The sequence below is a fragment of the Fukomys damarensis genome, unplaced genomic scaffold (assembly GCF_012274545.1).
Source record: "Fukomys damarensis isolate Sample0158 unplaced genomic scaffold, DMR_v1.0_HiC HiC_scaffold_23, whole genome shotgun sequence".
Classification (NCBI taxonomy): domain Eukaryota; kingdom Metazoa; phylum Chordata; class Mammalia; order Rodentia; family Bathyergidae; genus Fukomys; species Fukomys damarensis.
In genome coordinates, this window is record NW_022900935.1 from 18,680,980 (window position 1) to 18,703,885 (window position 22,906).

The 22,906-nt window shown below is 45.3% G+C and overlaps 2 protein-coding genes and 1 long non-coding RNA gene across 5 annotated transcripts in view; 1 reads left to right on the forward strand and 2 right to left on the reverse strand.

Annotated features, from left to right (window-relative positions):
• The window catches only part of LOC117287363, a 12,462-nt gene extending 3,643 nt beyond the window's left edge, over positions 1–8,819 (reverse strand). The window contains exons 1-2 of the long non-coding RNA XR_004518674.1: positions 7,649–8,819; positions 4,364–4,399 (exon numbers count right to left, since the gene is read on the reverse strand). This is a non-coding gene — a long non-coding RNA (uncharacterized LOC117287363). The remainder of the gene's footprint in view (positions 1–4,363; positions 4,400–7,648) is intronic.
• Eya3 (EYA transcriptional coactivator and phosphatase 3) overlaps positions 1–14,706 on the forward strand; it is a 97,930-nt gene extending 83,224 nt beyond the window's left edge. For 2 of the 3 annotated variants that reach the window (XM_010632519.2, XM_010632510.2), the window contains exons 16-18: positions 519–640; positions 9,400–9,500; positions 11,163–14,705. In XM_010632519.2, coding sequence (XP_010630821.1) covers positions 519–640; positions 9,400–9,500; positions 11,163–11,243 — 304 coding nt within the window. In that variant the 3' untranslated portion in view covers positions 11,244–14,705. Of the gene's footprint in view, positions 1–518; positions 641–9,399; positions 9,501–11,162 lie in introns of all 3 variants that reach the window. The other variant, XM_010632503.2, reaches the window with a different exon arrangement.
• Positions 14,707–15,865: 1,159 nt separating this feature from the next.
• On the reverse strand, positions 15,866–21,492 carry Xkr8 (XK related 8). The gene is made up of 3 exons (XM_010632483.3): positions 21,161–21,492; positions 20,530–20,726; positions 15,866–17,288 (listed from the first exon to the last, which is right to left on the reverse strand). The coding sequence occupies exons 1-3, from the start codon at positions 21,340–21,342 to the stop codon at positions 16,564–16,566; spliced, it is 1,104 nt and encodes a 367-aa protein (XP_010630785.1). The 5' UTR covers positions 21,343–21,492; the 3' UTR covers positions 15,866–16,563.
• Between the last annotated feature and the right edge of the window lie 1,414 nt (positions 21,493–22,906).

Below are 22,906 nucleotides of genomic sequence, written 5' to 3' on the forward strand. Positions count from 1 at the left end.
TGGTCTCAAACTCACTGTGATCCTCCTGCCTCAGCCTCCCGAGTGCTGGGATTACAGGGATTACAGGCATGCACCACCACACCCGGCTTTGTTGTTTTCTAAACTTTGATGTTAACAATATGAGTTGGTGGTATTTGCTACCAAGTTACAATAAGCTAGAATGGTCAGATGGATGCTGCTTAGTGGTGCCATGCCTGTGGGGCAAGCACAAGGTCCTAAATTTGACTCCTGGTACCAGAAAAAGAAAAGAAAAACTTAAGCTAGAATGGTCAGAAGGGAAGTAAGAGATGAATTAAGTTGCTTCTCTGGGCCCACTAAGAAACAAACAAAACAAGATTTGTGCCTTTTAAATTGAAATCAAAACTTGAAGTAATAAGAGTAATAACTGAACAATAATAAATACTAGGCCCTTTGAAGTTAATTTTTAATAGTTAAATCCTAGATTTCGGTGCATTTGAATTCTTGTTTCCAGGTTGGTGTCATTTTACCATTTTTTTCTTTTCCTTCCTCCCTTCTAGAAAGAATTGTGTGAATGTTCTGATCACCACCACCCAACTGGTTCCAGCCCTGGCCAAGGTTCTCCTTTATGGACTAGGAGAAATATTTCCTATTGAAAACATCTATAGTGCTACCAAAATTGGTATGGTTTCTATTCTTTTTCTCATCACTGGCTTTCCAATAAAACTTTCTACTCAGCTTGTATATGTAGCACTATCCATATAAGTCATCAAATGTTTCTGATGAGGCAGTTGAGACTTAGCAGTTACATTGCTTGCTCAAGGATTCACAGCTAGTAAATTACATAAATATGCTGCTTTCTTTTATAGTATTTGAAAGAACATAATTTCTAGCTTAGAAATCTATTTTTACCTCATGTCAAATTTCTCTTTCTCACAGAAAGTATGTAGTGTGATAGAAAAAAAAACACTGGGTTAGAAATCAAAGACTAAATTATATACTTAAAAATTCCTATCAAAAAACAGAAAATAAGAAGTGTTGGCAAAAAGTATGGGAGAATTGGAACTTTTGTGCACTGTTGGGATTTTAGAGTGGTGCAACTGCTATGGAGAACAGTATAATGGTCCCTCAAAACAATTAAAAATAGAACTATTGTATGATCCAGCAATCCCATTTCTGGGGAAATACCCAAAAGAATTGAGTTTCATAGTTTTCAGTTGTGTCCAAACGTCCAGAAGCTGGATATCAAAGAAATACTTATCCATACAGGTTCATAGCAGTATTATACACAGTAGCCAAGAGGCAGAACAATCCAGTGTCCATTAGTGGATGTATAACCAGAATGTGGTGTCCCATACAGTGAACTGTTATTCAGCCTAAAAGGGAGAGATCCTGTCACATACTGCAATTTAGATGAACCTTGAAGATAATATGCTGAGTAAATAAGGCTGTCACAAGAAAACAAATACTGTATGATTCTCCATATGAGGGACTTGAAGTAGTGAAACTCATAGGAACAGAAAGAATAGTTGTTACTAGGAGGGTGCAAGTGTGGAACTGTCTAGTGGATCTAGAATTTCAGTTTTGCAAGATGATAAAGTTCTGGAAATTTGTTGCACAGCAATGTGAGAATACTTAACACTGTTGACCTCTATATTTGAAAATTATTAACATAATAAATTTTATGTTATGTACTTTTTAACTTTGATTTTAAAAAACTAAATGTTAAATTAGTAAATTTTATGTTATGCTTTTTTTAAAAAAGAGGTGGCATCTTACTGTGTTGCTCAGGTTAGCCCTGAACTCTTTGAATCAAGCAGTCCTCTTGCCTCAACCACTCGAGTAGCTGGGACTACAGGCTTGTGCCACTGCATCTGGCTGTTAGACACATTTTGCACAGGTTTGAAACGTGAAATCCAGGACCAAGATTCAAGTCTTCTTGGCTCCCCCACTCACTAGCTCTTATCATAGGCAAAATGTCCTTTTCTTCAGCCTCCGCTTTCTCATATGAAATAAGAATCTATGAGGCAAGTTGCAAAAATCAAATGAAACTGTAGATCAAGGTTCTTTTTAACTCCCCCAAATGTATTTAATAAGTACATGAAATGATGAGTTCTTAGTAAGTACTGAGTGAATTACTTGACCCCAAGTTTATACAAAACAAGTTTGTGCAGCTGGAAAAGAGCCAGACTGTCCCGCTCTATTCCTTGTGTGCTGTATGTGATCCAGGGAGAGAGGGGTAAGGCAGCCACTCCCTTACCCTGTCCCTTCACTCTGTATGTATAGTCCCTACTTCCCTGGAGTTTAAAGATGAGCCCTGGTTATTTTTTCATCTACTGTATGCCTGTTGATCAGCTTTCTCCACTAAAAAATGCATCTAATATTTTTAATGTTCCAGCATCTGTAGAGATCATAAATGAGCCCATCAGATCCTGTTAACATTTTCCTTCCTCTCTCTCTCCTTCAGACATTTACTGACCCCCTTTTATGTGTCAAGCATTGTTCTAAGAACTGGGGATACATGGTGGGGGATGCCCTTAATGGGAGGACACAGTCCATAGAGAAACAAAAGATAGCAGATGGTAACAAGTTCCATGGATAAAAACATCAGAAGACAAGTTAGGGTCATGTTGTTTGTTTTTTGCAGCTCTGAAGATCAGGCCCAGGGCCTTGTACTTGGTGGGCAAGCACTCTACCACTGAGCTACCTCCCCAGCCCATAGGATTGCTACATTTTAAGTTAGGGATAGGGCTCCATGAACAGGTGTGTTTTGAACAGTGACCTAAAGAAAGAAGTGAGCCATTAGTCCGTATCTGAGGAAAGACCTACCAAGAAGAGGAAGGAAAAAATGGAAAAGGTTGGAGGCACGTTCAGGGATGTGCAAGGAAGAAAAGAATAGTAAGAATAGGGTCCAAGAGGTTAAAGGAAAGGGTGGAAAAGATACTGTAGAATGTAGGTTTTAAGAAGAGAAGTGACATAATCTGATTTACACAGATCAGTCTTGCTGCTGTGCACTAGGAATACATAGTGACAAAATCCTCTATTTCAGTCATTGCTGCTAGGATAACTGGATTATCCATATGGAAGAAAGGCACAGTTATTTTCCTTCCTTCCATTTGCAGAAATAAATTCCAGATAGATTCAGAACTTGACATGGAAAGCAAAACTTTTTCAGAATAAAATATAGAAGAGTATCTGTGTGATTTTAAATATCTTTTACATGAGACAAAAGATATTATTAAAAACAAGTCATTAAGGCATAGATGGGGGAAGATATTTTGAATACATTTGAAAATTAATATACAGAATCTATAAAGAACTTATGCCAATCAGCAAATAATCAGTTTTGCCTGTAGAAAAATTGGCAAAAACTGGGCTGAAGCAGGAGGATCGCTGTGAGTTCAAGGCCAGTCTGAATTACATAGCGAGACCCTGTCTTAAAAAACAAAAATAGAAGGGGCTGGGGATTTAGCTCAGTGGTGCTGCCTCTTGCCTCGCAAGTGCAAGGTCCCAAGTTCGATCCCTGGTACAAAAAAAAAGAAGAAAGAAAAAAGAGGGAAAAACTAGAAAAATAAGCAGAAAAATAGGCAAAAACTTTTGAATAGTTTGTAGAAAAGAAACACCAAACTGCCAGTAAGCATGAAAATTTTTTAACAGAATATGCAAATTAAGGAAGTGCAGATTTAAAATGTTGAGCTTTTCTCTCCTGTCAGACAGAAATTCAAATCTAGTGTAAAGTCTGTTAAGCTTTGTTACTCTTCAGGTGGGATTGAAAATAGATGTAACCTTTTTTAGAGAACAGTTTATTACTGCCTAATATAATGTGACCAAGCAGTTGATCAAGCAGTTCCATATATGTACACACATGTACAGACTTCAGAGCAGAGGTCTGCAAATTACAACCCATGGGCCGCATCTTGTCTCCTGCCTGTTTTTGTAAGGTTTTACTGAAACGTAGGTTTACCCATTCATTTATGTAGCTGCTTTCACACTGCAATAGCTAAATTGAATAACTGCCCCAGAGACTATCAGGCCTGTAAAGCCTGAAATATAAATATATACTCTTTGATTCTTTGCAGAAAAAATTTGTTGATCCCTACCATTGAATAATTCTCACGTGCATAATGAGACATGTGCAGGGATTTTTTTTTTTAATGTACCAGGGATCAAACTCGGGTCCTTGCGCTTGCGAAGCAGGCGGCAGAACCACTGAGCTAAATCCCTGGCCTTGCAGGGATTTTTTTGATACAGCCTTGTTTATAGTAGGAAATAATTGAAAAAAAATTGTCTGTGAACCTGTCTATAAGCAAAATATAAATAAACAGAAAGTCAAACAATAGAATATTATATTACAGTTAAAAGCAAAGACTAGGGCTGAAATATATCTTAGTGAAATAGCACTTACCTCTCATGTGAAAAGCCCTGCATTCAATCCCCAGTGCTGCAAAAATAAAAAAATAAAAAAAAGTGAATAAACTCAAATGATGAGGATGAATATAAAAACCAGTGTTGAACATATACAAAAAAATTACAAATAGACAATGTAGAGTATTACATAATATTTTTATAAAAGTTTTAAATGTGTACTTTTCAGAGGTACTTAGGAAATTTTAAGTAAGTCTGTAATCTTATTCATGGCTTTTTAATCTTAAAACAATGGTGAAGATTTGGCAAAACTGAGTTGGTAGTAGGTAGGTATTCAAGTATTTGGGTTTCTTATTCTCCATGCTTTTTAATATGGTTGAATGTCTCATTTACAAGGGCGAGGGTACCAGGAGAATGGGCTTGAAAGCTCCCTTCAGATCACTGTCGCCACTGCTGCTTTACTGTGCACCTCATGGAAGCCCAGAGCACTCACTCTGAGCCCCCGCTCCTGACAGGTAGATTTTCTGGAGTGCTCACAATACTGAGTCCTGGCATCCACAGGCTCATCAAGCTAATAGAAATGATTTTCTTCCTTCTGACAGTAAGTGTGCTTATTTGGTGATTTTCCTCAGTCTTATTTCATCCAAAGCTACTTTGTGAGGCTGCAGTGGGACCTGGTGCCATGGTAACCAGCAGGAGGTTTGAGGTTTTCACAGAACTGTGCAAGGGGAACAAGAGAGGAGGTACTGTTTCAGTTCCTCTGAAATGATTTCAAAAGTGTAAGTTCTCTTGGGCTGGAGATGTGGTTCAGTGGTAGAGTGCTTGCATAATGTGTAAAAAGCCCTGGGTTCAATCCCTAGACCATGAAAAAATATAGAGTTCTCCAAAAAAAACTGTATACACACTTCAGCAGTTCACTGCACTCATAAATGTCTGGAAGCTAATGGCCACCACTTTGAGAACCTTTTGTAATTGTAGGGGTTAAAGTTAATTTGTATTAATCTCATGATGTCTTTTTTTTTTTTTTTGTGTGTGTGTGTGTGTGTGTGTGTGTGTATTTTGAGACAGGGTCTTGCTTTGTAGTACAGGAGGCTGTCCTTGAACTCACTTTGTAGTCCAGGCTGGCCTCGAACTCTTGGCAGTTCTCCTGCCTCAGCCTCCCAATTGCTGGGATTACAGGTGTGCACCACCACACTTGACTCAGTAAATTTAGTATTAAAATATTTATACAAAATTTTCTCTTCATGATGTGTATACATTTTTTTGGTGGACTATGTATATAGTTCTGTGGTTACGCTGTGATCTTGGACGTAAAAGAGAATTAATTCTCAATCAGCCAGGCGTGGTGGTGCCTGGAACTCACACTCCGAACTCAAAGGAGGATCGCTGAGTTCGAGACCAGCCTGGGCTACATAGTGAGTTCCAGGTCAGTCTCAACTACGTAGTGAGAACCTGTCTCAACGCCCCCCCCAAAAAAAAAGAATTCTCAGAATCAAAGTGTCAGCCATGCTTTTTGTTTTTAGCATTGGGGATCAAACCTCAGGTCTTTGTGCTTGCTAGGCAAGGCTAGGTTTTTTTGTTGTTATTGTTTTGTTTGTTTTTGTTTTGTTTTTGATCAGCCATGCTTTTGTTAGAGGGAACCCAGGAACTAATTATTCTCCAAAGGTTTGGTTGGTCTTGTGGTTCACTAGTTTCAGTGCTGGACATTGGGTAAACTGACTTGTCATTGGCTTCATCCTCCTGAACAAGAAAGCACATATCCACAGTTCTTTTGAGAGATACATGAAAGTATTTTAGGGCTGGGGATTTAGCTCAGTGGTTCTGCTGCCTGCTTCACAAGCACAGGGTCCCATGTTTGATCCCTAGTACCAAAAAAAGAAAAAGAAAGTATTTTGCCAACTTTGGAGTCATGTTTTTGTGTCCATAGTCCTATAATTGCTACTTCACCTCAGGCTGTTAAGAACTCTTTTAGTCTCTTAATTCGTTCAGAGGGGACGTGTTCTCCCGTGTATTTCATCACTGATCAGTGCATGCCAGGGCAATGAAAATGTCTCTGTGTCTTTGTCCCTAAAAGCGATGTTCCTTTTGCTGGGTCTTAGGAAAGTTTTAAATCCCAGTCAGAAGTTCTCTTCTATAGCCAGTGATGACAAACCTTTTAGAGATGAGTGCCCAACTGCAACCCCAAACCCACTTATTTATCACAGAGTGCCAACACTGAAATTAAGCCTGAACACTGAGGTTTTAGAAACAACACATATTTTAACATCTTTTGTCTTAAAAGAAAACACAGGTGCCATACGTTTGCCATCACCATTTCAGAGTTTTCAGCGATAACAAGCAGCTGGCTGTGGCACATAGGCCATAGGTCTGCCACCACTGCGATAGATGGATCATATTAGCCTGTGGCTCTGACAGAGGTCAGCCTAATTTATAAAGCTGTAATGGGTGGAATGGAATTAGACAAAGAACTCTTCACCTAGGCGTGGTGGCACACACCTGTATTCCCAGCACTCAGGAGGCTGAGGCAGGAGGAAAAACTCAAACTATGAGTTTGAGGCCAGCTTAGGCTACCTAGTAAGTTCAAGGCCAGACTGAACAACATAGTGAGGCCCTGTCTCAACAAAACAAACAAAAAAACTCTGATGCTTTGAACATACTAAGAATTCACTATTGAATTATTTAATGTTTGAACTAAGTTGTAGCTCAACACGTGGACCACAGTCTTCCACTGAGTCATTTGTAAGCTCGGGAAACATAGTTGAATTCTGCATAGCAGTATAAAGAATGGCTATGCTACCATGAAACATTAGCACTGAAAGCACCTAAGTGCTCCTAAGTCTAGCTTTGTGTTCCAGGTAGAAGACTGAAACCCATAGTGGATTAGTGTTTGATCTAGGACATTGGTCCATCTGGTTGGGGGTGCCACTCTGGCCATAGATTTCAGACATTTGCAGTTGCTCAGAAGTGCCAAGCAAAATGACTTCTGAGTGTGGAAGTGGGGTTCTTGTTCATTCCTTTATACAGTAAGGCAAGACATGGTGGCTCACACATGTAATCCCAGCACTCCTGAGGTGGGAGAATCATTGCAAGTTCAAGGCCAGCCTGGACTGCATAGCATAGCCCTGTCTCAAAAAAAAAACAAACAAACCTTTCTACAGTAAGTACCTGACTTATGAACAAGTTGCGTTCCAGAAGAACATTCATAAGTCAGATTCACTCATACGTAATGAATCTCATATACCTTTGACACAAATAAACAATGTAAAACATAAAAAAAACAAATGCACTCACAAATACTGTTAACTACCTTTACTTTTACACTTACCTTAACATGGTAGTGCAGTACAGCTGATCTAGGGGATCTCATGCAGTGAACTGATGAGGAGAGTAGTAACTGGAGGAGGGCGAGTAGGGGAAGATGATGAAGTCACATCTACCATCTTTTTGCCTCGGTCTCATCTCTCAATTATTTGCACTTTTGTTTCCATGGTTATTGCTTTGCATTTCCTAGAGTCCCCTCCACATCACCACTGCTTTTCCTCTTGCTTCCGGACATCCTGCACCCTGGCTGAGCACTGTCCAGTAAGCACACAGCAGCACAACTGTGACAGTGTCCAGCACACACGTGAGCTACTCCTGAGATTTGTTCACATCGGTGAATGCTCTTAATGCAAGGTCCATTCTTATCTGTGAAAGTTCTCAAGCCTGGAACTTGCTGTAGTCCTTAGATTAGGCTTTGTATATGTGCTACAGTCACTTTCCAGCAGGTGGCAGTCAAGTGTCTTGAGGTAGGGGTACTTTTATCTTGACACAGGAACCGAGTGGTGTTAAGTCCCTGCATCTGCCAAGCAGGAAGACTGAGGTTAATGGAGCAGGATGAAGAAGAAAACAGTTAGGGCCTTGCTTAACTGAAGAAGCAGGCAGGAGCAGAGAAAAATGAAGGACAGAGATGGTAAAGAAAGAGTAGGGGATATAATTTCCCTTCAGTTATGCAAATAGTTTTCTTTCCCACAGAACCATCATCTATCTGTGCAAGTCTTGGGTGTTAGTTCCAGGTGGGATTTGATTCTGATCCACTGACATCAAGTTCAGGGCTGTCTGCAGTGGATTTAAATCATTCATTTCCCAAGGTCAGTCATAGTGGTGCAGTATCTCAGTTACAGCCACAGAGTGTAGTAAGGAAATTCTTGTGACAGATGTTGCTGTCATATTAATTGGTCACTTTCCTTAGTTCCCATCTGGGGATTATACCCCTAAAAGACACATGACCCACTGAATGGCCAGGACCATGTCTGGAAAATAGAATTTGGAGGGAAATAGCTTTTTGTTTGTAACTTATCTCTGAAAAGAAATCCAGGCCTTAAGCTTCCACTTCTTTTTCCCACCTTAAAATGTTTCCCTGAAGAAATCATTCACTTCTGTGTACAACTATAACCCCAGCTACTTGAGAGGCTGGGCAGGAAGATTGTAAGTTCAAGTCCAGGATAGAGTCCATAATGAGACCCTGTCTCCAAAAAATGATAATAAATAGAAATAAAAGAAAAATCATTACACAAGGGCTCAAAACTAGATTTGGAGTCAGGAGAGCTAAGTCCAAATTCTAGCTACTAACTTGTTTGGGATCTAGGATAAGTCACTAAATCTGTAGTCCCATTGTCATCTGTAAAGTGGGGAATGGTACCCATCTCAATAGATTATTTTTAGAATTAAATGAAAGAATGAAAAAACAACTGCTTTGTAAGCTGTTAATGTACAGAAGATGAAGAGCCAGAGAGAGGTGAGGCTCAGCTCTCACACAGTCTCACCCCATCGCCTGCCATTTTAAGAAATAACCTTGTGCCAAGATGAGGATTTCATCCTCAACATGAAAGTTTTAAAAAAGTAGTTGTTGTCACAGTGGCATAGTTTCACATTCACTGGGTGAAGGACCTACTAGATTCTCTGGCTGCCTCCCTAGCTCCTCACCAGCAACCTTGGCTGAATATAGATGGGTAAACCTAGCAGCAGTCCTTTTCTTCAGTACTGGGAAAAAAAGGAGAAAGACTATCCTAACAGCAACTCTGTTTTTCTTGTCAGGTAAAGAGAGCTGCTTTGAAAGAATTGTGTCAAGGTTTGGAAAGAAAGTCACATATGTGGTGATTGGAGATGGACGGGATGAAGAAATTGCAGCCAAGCAGGTATCAGGGATAAAGAAAGCAGCCTAAGTGGTGTGCATCAAGCAATTAGAAAAATAGCAAAGTACAGAAATATTAGCAGTCTGTTAGGCATTTGTAGTGTTTCCTCCTCTTCTGTTTTTCTTTTTTTTTTAAGCACTTTTTCTCCAAGTAGAGTTTATTAGTTGTTAGATCCTCCTCTACCCCTCCTCCCTGCCACTCAAGAATCTTAAAAGCTTGGAGCCCTGCTACAGAGATTCCCATTGTCATCTGCATTGCCTTCTCGGGAACATCCTACTTAACTGCAAAAATGCAAATTATTCTGATTTTTCCAGGCTTCAGATTCTGGGGAAGAAAAATATATATAATCAATTGGCAGTTATTTCTGTAGAAAAAGTCCTCCGTTTTTGAGCCCTCAAAAGTTTGTTTCCATGGTGACACCATCACTACTGGTCCCAACCAACATCATCCACCTCCTTGTAATACAGGAAATAGTAGAACAGAGAGTCTTGGCATCTGGAAGCTGATGTCTGTACCCACCTACCATAAAGTTTATACACTGGAGCTTGCAGTGAAACTCTGACAGAGCACCTGCCCAGAATGCACAAGGCTCTGGGTTCATTGCCCAGCACTGCAAAAAAAAAAAAAAAGTAAAATACTAGTTGGAAATTTTCCTAATACTTTATTCTGTCCACCCCTCCTTGTGTGGGAAGGTCAGTCTCAACTATACAGTGAGACCCTGTCTCAAAAACAAAACAAGACTACATGAGTATAGCCAAGGACAAGGACTGATTCACAGGTACCCTGTTCCACCATGAGGTTACAGAGCTGTTAAGGTATCACTCCTTCCCCTGAGCAAACATTTCTCTCTTTTACATACTGATCCTAGTCTGGCACTTCTGAGCATAACAGGAAGTCTGCTTCCTTGTCTTTTTACCATAAAAAAAAACTGTCAAAAGAATTATATTCTAGGATCTCAGCACTGTAACTTGAACAACCAGTTTGAACAAGATAATCAGAAAAGCCTTTAACTTCACGGAGCATGTTTTTTTGTAGTACTTGGTTTATTAAAGCTCTCCTTTTAGAATTTGTGGTTTAGAACAAGCACAGTCTTCTTAACAAGATGCTGATCATATGATATGATGAGATTATTATTTCCAGATCTGTTCTACATTTTGGACATGGACAAGACTTAGACCCTGTAGCTCTGAAAGTTACAGGAAGTTGTCTGCAAGACAATGTAGACTTACACTAACACTAATCTTCTACAAGGGACATCTTTTCTTTAAATAAAAATGGGAGAAGGAAAGGAAACACTACAGATGCACAACAGATTGCTAAGATTTTTATACTTTTACCATTTTTCTAACAAATTAGTGTTAGAAATTTTCTATCTAATTTCTTATCTTGGCCACTTTTATTTGATCCTGAAGACCTTATATATAGCTGGAATAAGTATATGTCAAGAGCACAGAGTTACCACTAAAGCCTGATAAAAATTTCTCACGTTGATAAAGTGTCCTATAATGTATAAAAAGTCCTTGTACATACAACTTAAGTCACCCTCATGACAATACTGTGAGGCAGCTGGGAGAAGTTACCAAGTACTTCGAGGAGGAAGGGCTATGAATGAACATACGCCCCAGAAACAAGTTGGGTTAACCTGCTGTCCTCCCTCTCTTCCAGCACAACATGCCTTTCTGGAGGATCACAAACCACGGCGACTTAGTGTCCCTTCACCAGGCTTTGGAGCTTGATTTTCTTTAAGAACTGGAAATGAAGAGCCTTCCTTGTAAGCTCCTTTCTACTCCTGAAGGGAGCCAGAGGCCAAAACCAACTGGGAACTTGGAACATTCTCCCCTGCCCTTTCCTTTCTCCTTCCCCTCTCTCTCACCCACCCCTTCCCCGTGTCTTTCTCTCCGTGGAATGCTGGCGAGAACACAATCAGAACCAACAGCTATAATTTTTGCTAAGAGTGAACTGCAGCTCGGTGTTCATCCTTGTACAGATGCAGGAAACATTTGGATAGAGACAACAGTAGACTACAGTGCTTTTAATTCTTCTATTTTGTTTCCAAAAAATGAAGAAAAAGAAAAGGAAATTCTTGGGGCAGAGTTGGACTCAAGTCTATGGCCAGCCTCTTCACCAATGGTGATAGGAGAAATCAGCAGTTTTATAAAAACATCTCCTATCTCCTGAAGTCTAAGACCTCCTTACCTGTAGCGCTTCTTTCCACGCAGTGTGTGTTATAATAGGTAAAGGGTCTGGCCTCTGAAGTTTTCCTCACTTTTCTTTTTCTAGCAAGAAAGGGACATAGAAAGTCTCTGTGGAAATAGTAAATGAAATATTGGAAATACCTCTCTGTGGCCATAGCATCTCCTTGGCTGCTCCAGTGGTCCGCTCTCTCAAATGTTCCTTTCTGCCTGTGGGGCACTGGACACTGCTGAACTTCAGACTTTGGCAGTTCCCATCCTAGAAGCCTTAGTCCCCTTGCCAGTCCCTCTTCCCCATAACCCAACAGCACACCCTGGAAACTCCTTCCTTTCAATTCAGAGCCTTCAGCGTGACTCTTCATTCGGAGACTGTGTGCCAGGGGGCTTCACCTCCAAACTGGAAAGAAGGGACTTAGGCTTCTTAGGAATTTCAGGGTCTTTGGCTCTTGAGTCAGGAAGATTCCACCTCTTCCTCCTACAGAGAAGCACCCTTCCCCACCAGAAGCTCACCCTGCAGCCTCCTCTGTCCTAGCAGATGCTGCCCTCTGACCTCACATCCCTCTCCATGCAGCTCTGACCACTCCCTGCCCCTGGACTCAAGGAGTCAAATAAAGTCTAAAAACAGGCTTCTCATGACTTCCTTTCAGGAAGCCCTTCAGCCACAGTCAGGGTATCCCAGGCATCCGTTCACCCAGATCTCTGCCTGGAAGAGTGCAAACTGCTCTGATCAAAACCCAGTTTCCCATGGAACACCTCACTCCTCAAATCCCATTCTGAAATGGGAAATCAGAAGATCAGAAAGACTTCCTTAACTAAATGAGGGTGCTGGCTCCCTCTATGCCCCCTGGGAAGTGGGCAGAGGCCTGGGCCCTAGTCCCAGCCTTCTAGTCTAGCCCTGTGTGCTGGCTGCTGCCTCCAGGACCAACCTGAGCACCTGCTCAGGTAAGATAAAGCTGCCCAAGCTGAGGAGCTGCAGCACAGACAGGCTGCTGTGTACACACCTCGGAGATGCAGCCGTGGTCCTCGGTGAGGACGAGCTCTTTGACCGACCCCAGCTGACTGCTTATCCCCAGAGAGGTGGCTGCACTGGGTAGCCAGGTCACCCAGACAGCAACAGGCTGGCACAGACATTCCTTTCAGAGCTGACGGGAGAGTGCTTCACGACTTACAGTTTAACAGGGAAGTTTTGGGAGAGGAACTGCATCACTGGGTCACCTCTTCAGCTGCGTTTCCAAGTGAGGTGAGGGAAGGGGAGTCTGAGGCAGACCCACCTGGACTGCAGCACAGCTGCCCCAGTGCTGCCCTGCCTTGCCCGAGGGTCCATCTTAGCTCTTTCACGCCTCAGACTGGCCCCCTGTTCCCATTACCACCATTTCTTGCCCTGCACAAAGCCACCTGTCGGTGCTGGGCTCCGGGCTTGTGGGGCTGCACGGTGGTACCCCGCACACATGCACGTCGTGCACACAGCAGGCGGCTCATTAGTATATGACTTGGACTCCTGTTCAGCGGCCTTTTTCCCTTTAGTCCTGACTTCTCAGCTTAGCTCTTTTCAAAAGGGACTTGAACTTTGGCCAGGAGAGGCGAGGAGGCTCTCTAAGCAGAGCAGCCTGTGCACCATTCCAGCAGCTGCCACCCCCATTCAGAGGGCAGACAGAGCAGGGTGTCCTGGCTGTCAGAGGGCAGTCAGGGAATGCTACCTTTCTCCTCACTCCTCCTCCCTGGCGCAGGTGGCACCAAGAGCTGTTGCACTGTGGGTCTTTTCAGCAAGAGGTGGCTCCCTTTACTGGAATGAGAGCCCGTGAGATTGGCCCAGTGAGTCCTTCCTCAACCCTATACTCTCTCTGGTTGTCCCAGCTGTGACCTGGATGTCTCGGCCAGGGCTGTCTGTAGTGGCTCTAGAGGTATCATGTGGATAAGTGGATAAGTGGTGGCTTGACTTTCGAATGTAAAATTGTGCCTTAGCATCACTCTTCTGTACCCTGGGGCAGCTGGTGGTGGCCAGGAGAATGAGCACCTCCTGTGTAGGCTTTTGATGGCGGGGTGGGGGCGGTCCTGTCTTCTGCTCTGCAAATTGGGAGGCAAAACTAGTGTCCCAAGAGACTCTTGCCACAGTGTGTTCGCAGTTTACACGAACAGCTTCACAGCACCCAGGTAGAATCTCCTTGGCAAGCTGCAGCTGTAGGGCATGGAGCTGGAACACTCACTACCTTGAGTGGGAGTCAGTGCCACTGAACTGACCGAGCAGAGCACAGTGGCTTCCTCTTGTGGGAGAGCCGTGGTCTAGACCAGGGAGAGGGAGCTGGGCTTCCTCTTGCTCTCCACTCCCCCACGGGTGCACCGTCAGGCCCTCTCTTGAGCACTCTAACACCTTAACCATGAGAGGGAAGACCTGCTTGTGTCTCAGGCCCACCAGTGTGCTGTCCTCCCCGTCCCCTGCTCTGCACCAGCTCCAGCAAGCGGGGTTTCTTAGCGAGTTCCTAATGCACTGACGGAGCCACCCCAGGAAGGACGACGTCTCCCAATGTGACTCCCTCTGGACTTCAGATGCCTCTGTTGGTAGGAAAAGGCATTGATTGGGTTTGGATATATTTATGTGACTGCGGGCATTCGTGGCTGTAGAATCCTTGACCATAATGTTATATGTAATGGGAACTATCTTATAAACTTGAAAAAAATAAAATTTTTATTTTCTATACAGTTTTTTCCTGTTGTCTTTTCCGAATAGGTCAGCCCGGTTGCCCAACCTATGTAGAGTCCTAATCAGAGCTTCAAGTGTATTGTGAAGAGATTTTTAGAAAGATGTTACCCTTTCAATAACTGGGTCATTAACTTCAAAAAGTAAAAGCTAACCATCTGGTATAAATAAATATATATGGGAAAATGAAAGAAATGTTTATTTAACTTATGAGGAAGCATTTATTTCTGAATTGTTTTCTAAGAGACATTGCTTTTTAAGGTTTAGAACTGGAATAAGAGATTTCATTTGCTGTCAAATGTGCTGAACTTTAATATTAGAGAAGTTAATACTTGTGTTGAGCTTAAACCACAAAAGCAATAAAAACTGACAAATTGATACCAAGCCTCCTTTGATTTGGCCTGATTTCATTGTCACATCAACTACTTTTTATGAGGTAATTATATCCTATGAGACAATGAAAACGAGATGTGGGGGTTATTTCTAATGCTTGCAACATTCTTTCCCTTGATGATTCAAGCCACCAGTGGCGACCCCAGGCTCTGCTCCTTATCCCATTTGTAGGCCACAAACTAGTCACTGCTGACACAGCTCACCAGCTCACTGTGGGTGGGATCTCAGGGAGGCTTCCCTGGATATTCTAGAGTTGTCACTCCCAACATGAAAACACCTCCCTCTCACCTTCCTAGCACTACACTGTCTGATACAATAAATATTTATCCTGTTTACGGTGTCTCCCAAAAATGAATAGAACTGACTATCCTAAATCCCATCACAGTGGTGACTGGAACCTTTTCATTCTCTTAATAGGCCATCTATTACGGCTTTTATCTAGATGTCCCCACAAAGCCTCGTGTACTCAGAGGAGCGGCTTTTTGGAGGTGGCTGGATCTAAGGTGTGAATGTGGATTAAGGGTGTGTGAATATGGGCTAAAGGTATAACTGGATTAGTCCACTGACTGGTTTAGTGTTGCCCTGGGTGTGGATAATGAGAAGGCCCACCCTGGGTGTACGTGGCACCATCCAAAAGGCTTATAACCCTGATGGGCAAAAAGAAGAGACTTGCTTTGCTGCTGCTTGCTGCTTCATTGCCTCCTGTCCTCTGCCAAGTCGCCTTCCTTAGAGCCAGCTCACTATGGACTGAAACCTCTGCAAACTGAGTCAAGCCTTTCCTTCTTTAATTTGTTGAGGGTCAGGTATTTTGTCCCAGCAATGAGAAAAGACACCATCCTCTACCTGGTCTCTCACACTTCCTACTCCCAAAGATGTTTATGGCTACCCCTGTCAGGCCCAGCAGCACAGATGGTAGTAAGAGAATACACCGGAGTCCACTCAGCATCTGGAACTGAAAACGAGGATGAGAAATCACGCCTAAGGCAGCCTTCTTGTCTGCTCCAAGGGCCTTTACCAATTTCAAAGAATTTCAGGTCCCTGCCTCTTCTCTCCGGGAATGGTGGTAGGCTTAAATGACACAGACTGGAGGATTTTATGAGGTTTTAATAATAACCTTATAATACTGTCAAACATGTACCACGTGTCCTCACTTGCAGTGACACACACATTGTCTTCATCTAACACGGACTCTGAGGTAGGAGGGACACTGGCTAAAGAATAAAAATATTCAGCGGGCTGTGCATGGCCCACACCACAGGTCTACAAGGCACTTAGTTGAAAGGCAGCCCATGGAGAGCGGCACAGAGGCTGGGCCAGCTGTATGGAGACCCTGGAGGGCTGAAAGTCTACAGTTGGGTGTCCTGGACTCCACCACTGAGCTCCTACCCAGGACTGGTTCAGTCGGGTAGGGGATGAAGCTAGGTGGCAGCTGGTACCAAAGTTACAATGCTGTTCGTGGCACATACAATGCTTTCAGTAAACATTTGTTGAATAAATTAAATGAATGGGGTGGGGCTGGGAAGGAGTCTGGAGAACTCCTGGGGCCATTTAACCTGGGGTAGAGAACCAAGGGGTGGGACAGCATTTCTACCACTTGGAAAAGTGGCTGGAGTGGTGAAAATACCAACAATGTGAAGTTTGGGGTGCACCGCCTATACTGCTTCAGGAGAAAATGAGTCCTCTTTCCTGCCAACGTGGCTTGTGCATAATCAGCACCCGTGACCCTCTAGGCCCAGCTCTTCTCATCTTGTTCACACAGTGAACCCCTGTAGCTGGGTCTACACTGCTAAAGGACCCCATTCACCTCTCCCTTCCCTGGCAAAACACCCTCATCCTTAGCTTTAGGGAAGAAGCTCAATGCCAACTGAGTCATGCGCCTGTTCCAAAGCAGTTGATGATTTTCACAAGGAAAGAGATTCCGGCGCCCATCCACCCGGGTTCCATCCACCGGATCAGGCTCCCAGCGGCAACTAGGGTGCAGCCAGCGGTAGTAGCTAAGGCGCACAGCCAGACCTGCAAGGAAGCAGATGCCTCCCACAGCCAGACAAACACGTAATGAGATCTCACCGGGCAGCCAGGGGCTGTAGGTTACCCAGGTGGCCACCAGTAGAACACTGTCACTCAAGAGAAATACCAGATGGATGGTGGCCCGGCCTCGGGTGTGGCCCTCAGACACGTTGAACCAGGAGAAATAGAGGATGGTGGCCACCGTCACCCGGTATAGCCACTCAGAGCCAGGGTCCGGCATAAAGTCTGTACGCTGAAGCCAGACCCAGAGCAGCAGTACCAACCACAGGCCCAGGAAGTGCAAGGCCACATATTGGGGGAAGAGGGCTGAGAACAGGGCCACAGCCAGGAGTCGGGGGCACAGCAGTAGCAGGTTCCACAGGAAGTAGATGGCAGAGGCAGGCCAGCCCAGGCCGGGCTTGGAGGGAAGACAGGTACGCAGGGCCTGGTGGTAGTCCAGCAGCGCCCATGAGATGCTCAGCACGGACGTGCAGACGCCAAACCCTACACGGAGCAAGAGGAAACAGATGAGCCCTGAGGGCAGCCTGCCTGGCCCCCCACCCCAAGGCTCACAGGTACCTGCAGGGCCCTCCTAGCCACGCTGAGGGAGATACTGGAATCCACACTTGTGGAAGAGCAAACGGCAGCCAGGGAACACTCAGGGAGCTCACACCGCCTACCCAACACAGAGCAGGGATCAAGTGTGGAGACAGCGCTACCCCACAATGCTTCACTTTCAGGTGATGCTTTTCAAGGGTAAGGGGGTGTGTTATTCAGTCACCTAGCATTTGGCACCCCGAGGCCCGAGCATCCTCTAGAAGCCCACACTCTTTCTTTTCCCAGAAGAGGCTTGTTATAGATGATGCACGGGAAACGACTCGTTTAAATGAGCTTTGAAAGAGAAGTTTATTCCAGTGAACAGAGACTAAAACCGGGGATTAAAGTCAGGGAGAGATTCTAGCAGCTAGCTGAGAAAAGCCAGGTTTATTACATCCATGTGTGGAGGGGTGACCCTGGGAGAGAGATAGCAGCACCTAGCTGGGAGAGATTTCGTCCGTGAGTGGATGGGCTAACACTAGGAGAGAAAGAAATTAGCGCCTAACTGGGAAAGGAGGTAGGGCTTACACAGGTATTGAAGGGGCTAAGGAATCTGGGGTGAATGTTTATGATCGAGTCCAAGGACAGTGAGCACAGGTGTGTAGACATCACTGGACTTTTTGGCACTGGGGAGACTGTCTTCTGTTTACTGAGAAATAGCCTGTCATTTGCTGAAAGTGGCCCGTCTGCTTGTGAAGATCCCACTTCAGTCGGGAGTGACAAGAATGACAAGCCCAAGCCTTTCCTAGATCTGAAAATCAGCAATCTCAGCTCCTCCTTCCTCCTGGTCAGAAAGGGGCATAGGAGACCCCATGAAGTTCGGAGGGCCAGGAAGGACATCCCTCTGTGGAAGTTCTCCTCCACTTACGACCTGGGCCCAGGTCTTGATTTTCCAAGATCCAGAAGTTTATGATCAGGGTCTTCCCCTAACCCTGACTGCCACCCCAGGCTAGAAGCACCAGGGCCTCCAAGGAAGGACGGAAGCTGGGATGTCTGTGTTGCTTCTCCTGCTCCCTTCCACCGCTCTCATCCAACAGAGGTTTACCGGGAACCTATTCTGTGCCCAGAACCCACTCCAGTCTGGCATCAGCGCTGCAGCCACCACTCCAACTACCCACCCTCTAGGTCAGATGTTCTCCCTAGTTTGCCCAGCATGCCGCATTCTCTGATCTTACAAGCTTTGCCCAGGGGCACATTTCCCACACCTACTCCTCCTCACCCCAAAAGCCCCATCCTGAATATCCCTTGAGGTCACTTCTCTGCTGAGTCAAGTGTCCTTGTAATATACCATCCACCTCTGCCTGGAGTCTTATCTCACAGTTAAAAGTACAGTTTCTATTTCCTTATCTCAGAGCTCCTAGATAGTAGGAAAATTCTGTTCATCTGGGCTTCCCAGGCAGATAATAAATGCTTGCTAAATTGGAAGCTGAGCCAGGCGTGGTGGCCATGCCTGTAATCCCAGTACTCAGGAGGCTGAGGCAGGAGGATCTCTGTGAGTTCGAGGCCAGCCTGGGCTACATAATATGTTCTCAAGGCCAACCTCAACTACATAGCAAGTCCCTGTCTCAAAAAAAAACAAAAAAATTTAAAAGTTTTAAAAATTAGGGCTGGGGATTTAGCTCAGCGGTTCAGTGGCCTGCCTTGCAAGCGCAAGGACCTGAGTTCAATCCCTGGTACCAAAAAATAATAATAATAATAAAAATAAATAGGAAACTGAGAAAAACCTGTTTCCTTCCACCCAACATACTGTATAGCCTGTCTCAAATTGGCCCTGGTCCTAGAAATTTACCACCTTTAGACAGACAAATGAGCCAGGGATTTAGCTCAGTGGTTCCACCGCCTGCCTCACAAACACAAGGTCCTGAGTTCAATCCCCGGTACAAAAGAAAAGGCAGACAAATGAGAACAGGTGAATACTGAGTGTGGTGCCACACTCCTGTAATCCCAGTACTCCGGAGACCAGCCTGGGCTACATAGCGAGACCCTCTCAAAAAACCAAAAACCAAACCAAAACAAAAAATAATATATGAGTGAGTGCTGAGTGGCCTGGGATGTCACTTCACCCGTCTGTACCTCTTTCCTCTTGTGTGAAGTAGAGATGGACGCCCCCGAGTTACACTACGTGATGACAGGTGAGGGCTTCGTTCCCTGGGATATAGTGGCAGGGACGGCAAGGGGCCCTGGAGTGTGCGGGGGTAGTAAAGGGCAAGAGAAGGCCCTGGACTCTGAATCAGCTGTAGATGAAGTCCGGCCTCGGCTGCTGGCTGGCCCTGGGACCCTGGACAAGTCACTTTCATTTTACGGGAAGACCTCCCTTCCAAGGCTGCGCAGTGAACAAACTTCTCCCATGGTTTATGAGGCTCTGCCAACTTCTGCCGCTGCCTCTCCCTCTGCTGACCACTCAGCACACTTAGTGTAACTCCCTCCTTGTTTTACGATCTTATCATCCGGGTAGAGCAGAGGCTCTGTATATCTCATTCACTACAGCATGCCCAGCACAGTGGCGGGCCCAGAAGATCCTCACAATAAAACCCTTGTGTGTAAATGTGCTCAATAAATTGCTTCCTAACACACGTTGCCTATTACATATCATATGCAAGTACCCTGCATCCTTTATCCATTACATCAAAACAGTAAAAATTATAATTAAGGTTTTTATGAAACTTGGAGGGAGGGGCTACAGGGTGCTAGGGAGTTTGAAAATATTCAGAGTATTTTATATGCATGGACAAATCTGGCAAAATGAAACCCATTCATCTATTTCACCAATATAAAAGAGTGGGAAAAGATTTATTAGGTACCCAGCACTGGGCTTTATATGCATCCCTCCATTTAATCCTTTCATCAACCCTGTAAGGTATATTATATATATAAGGTATATTATGGCCTTGAACTTGCAGTGATCCTCCTGCCTCAGCCTCCAAGTGCTGGAATGAGGGGCCTATTGAGTCATTTTTTTTAAAGTTACGTATTTTCCCAAACTTGTACAGCTGGAGAGTGACTTTAAATTTGAACCCAGACCAACTCCCTACTGCTTGGTCTCCTATTTTCTCAGCAGCCTGTAGAAAAGGGTAAAAACACTACTGACACAGACAGGAGAGAAACTGCCAAGCCCTCAGAGGGGGCCGGCTGCCAGCTGGGCACTCACACTGGTAGTTCTCGGCCTGGCCGCTCTGCAGCATGATGGCCAGCACCAGGGTGAGCTGTGGCGTCGTCTCCAAGAAGGTCTCAAAGAGCCGCAGCATGCTGATGTCCAGAGAGAGGAAGTCGGCATAGGCCAAGTCAAACTCGGAGGGTGTCTCCTGCTGCCACACCAGCAGCCCCTGCCACAGCCCCTGCAGGCACCTAGGCACACACAAATGCCCACAGGGCCGGGTCAGTGTCCTGTGCAGTCCCTGGCCTCCCATCCACCTGGTCTAGGACAAGCTCCAAGCCTAGCGTTTCACACACATGCTAAGGGGCCCCGGCAAGCTGCTAACTTCTCAGAACCTGTTTCCTCGCCTATAAAACAGGGATAAATACAACTTCTGCCGGGCGGCCACTGTCCCAAGCCCAGCACAAACTTTGTTTTGTTTATTCCTCACAAGGGCCCCATTTACAAAAAGGGAAAGCCATCAAGAAGCTACAAGCTGGGGAATCAGGGTTGGGTCCAAAACTTTGCTGCATGCTGTAGAGTTTATCCAAGGCAGTCCTCAATTTCCCAAGGTGTAAGAATCTCCTGGGATCCCATGGGCAAAGGCACTTTGTAAGGGCCAGCCAGAGGCAGAGGGTGCTTTAACCTGAAGAGTGTGCTGGCCGTGCAGAGGAGGCAAGGGTTAGTGTGGAAATGGAAATCCCTTTTAGCAGGCTGCTGTGCAGCCCCAGAAGAAATCCGGAGAGCTTGGCCAGGAGAGGTGAGGACAGAGGAGACTGGCACAGATGTGAGGGAGTCTAGAAAGAGGCCTTGGGGAGCCACCAGCATGAGGGGGGCATGGAGAAGGCACCGAGGTCTTCCCCACCCAGAAGGGACCTCACGTGGCCCATCCACTCACTGCAAATCCACTCGGCACGCACCGATTGTGACCGTTGCTGCCCTGCTGATAACATGGAGAAATAAGAGCTCTGGTCCCCAATATCCCAACAGAGGCCCCATCTTAGCCTCCTTATGGGTAGGAACAGAGTGCCTGTTCTCCAACCCAAAGCTGGCCAGACCCAGGAGGAGGAGGAAAGCAGGGTGAGAGACCTGCTGGGACTACTGTAACTGCCCCTTCAAACCCACCCATATTTGACTGGTATCTTACGGTCCCTCAAGCAAAATGGCAACATTCAAAGATCCTTTCCCCATGCACAGCTGGAGACTCCAGGCAGCTTTGTCAAGATCTGGAGAGAATTCATACAAATGGGTTCCAGAGCAGATTCTGCCTCCAGCCGCAGCGACCCAGACCACACAATGACATCCTGACTTTACCTCATGACTCTGACCCCATGCTTTCAGTTTCTCCTGCTCAAAATAATCCACCACTTCAAATTCACTTAAGTGTCTCCATCCTTTTGGGTCCCCTGACCGTTCTGAAAAGAAGCACAGGCCACTACATTTTCCAAGACCCCGTCTGCCTGGCGCCTGGTGTGCCCAGCACCCGTGGCTGCCCTTCCACTCCGTCTGGGGGTGGGAAGTAAACATTCAGGGAGAAGCAGCAACTGGGAAAGGGGGCTGGGGCCAGGCATGATGGCACAAGCCTGTAACCCCAGCTACTCAGAAGGACGAGGCAGAAGGATTACAAGTCGGAGGCCAGCCAAGTTAACAACACTTTGTCTCAAGAAACGAGAGCCAGAAAGAGAGAGAGAGGGAGAATAGAAAAGTAAAAAAAGGCTGAGGCTCAGCACTCCCTGGGCTGAATCCCTGGGAAAGGGAAAGGGAAAAAGGGGAGGGGGAAGGAAAAGTGAAAGAAAGAAAAGCGGGAGGGAGAGAGCAAGCAAGGCACTGCTCTGGGGCTGGAGTCGCCCAGAACTCTCAGGGTGGCCCAGGCAGCATGAAGCTAGCTGTCCTTTGCCAAATGTCTGCAGTGTGCCCGGGCAATTTACAAGGGTCATTTGAAGCAGGGATGTAGTTCAGTGGCGTCGCACCTGCTTGGCAAAAGCAAGGTCCTGAGTTTAATCCCCGGTACCAAACCAACTATGGAGCTACAGGTGTCATTTTGCTTAATCCTCACAAAGCAGAAACTGGCACTACTACCATCCCCACGGGCACAAGGAAACAGGCCTGGGAGGATGAGAGATTTGCTCAAAACCCTACCCACAGCTAAAGGAACAGACCTCCCGCTGGCACTGCGGCCAGGCCTCGCTACCTCCCCGCCTCTTTTTAGAAGTGGAAACTGAGGTTCAGAGAAATGCAAAAGGTAAGCCAGAGTTGGATCCCGGAGAAGTCTAACTCGAAAGCCTATTAACTCCCCTCTTTCTTCGCCTGTGCAGGAAGGGGATGTTGCACGGCTCCGGGGGCAGCAGCCAGGCTCCCTCGGCGCCCGCGGCCGCTCGCCTGCAGGGCCAGC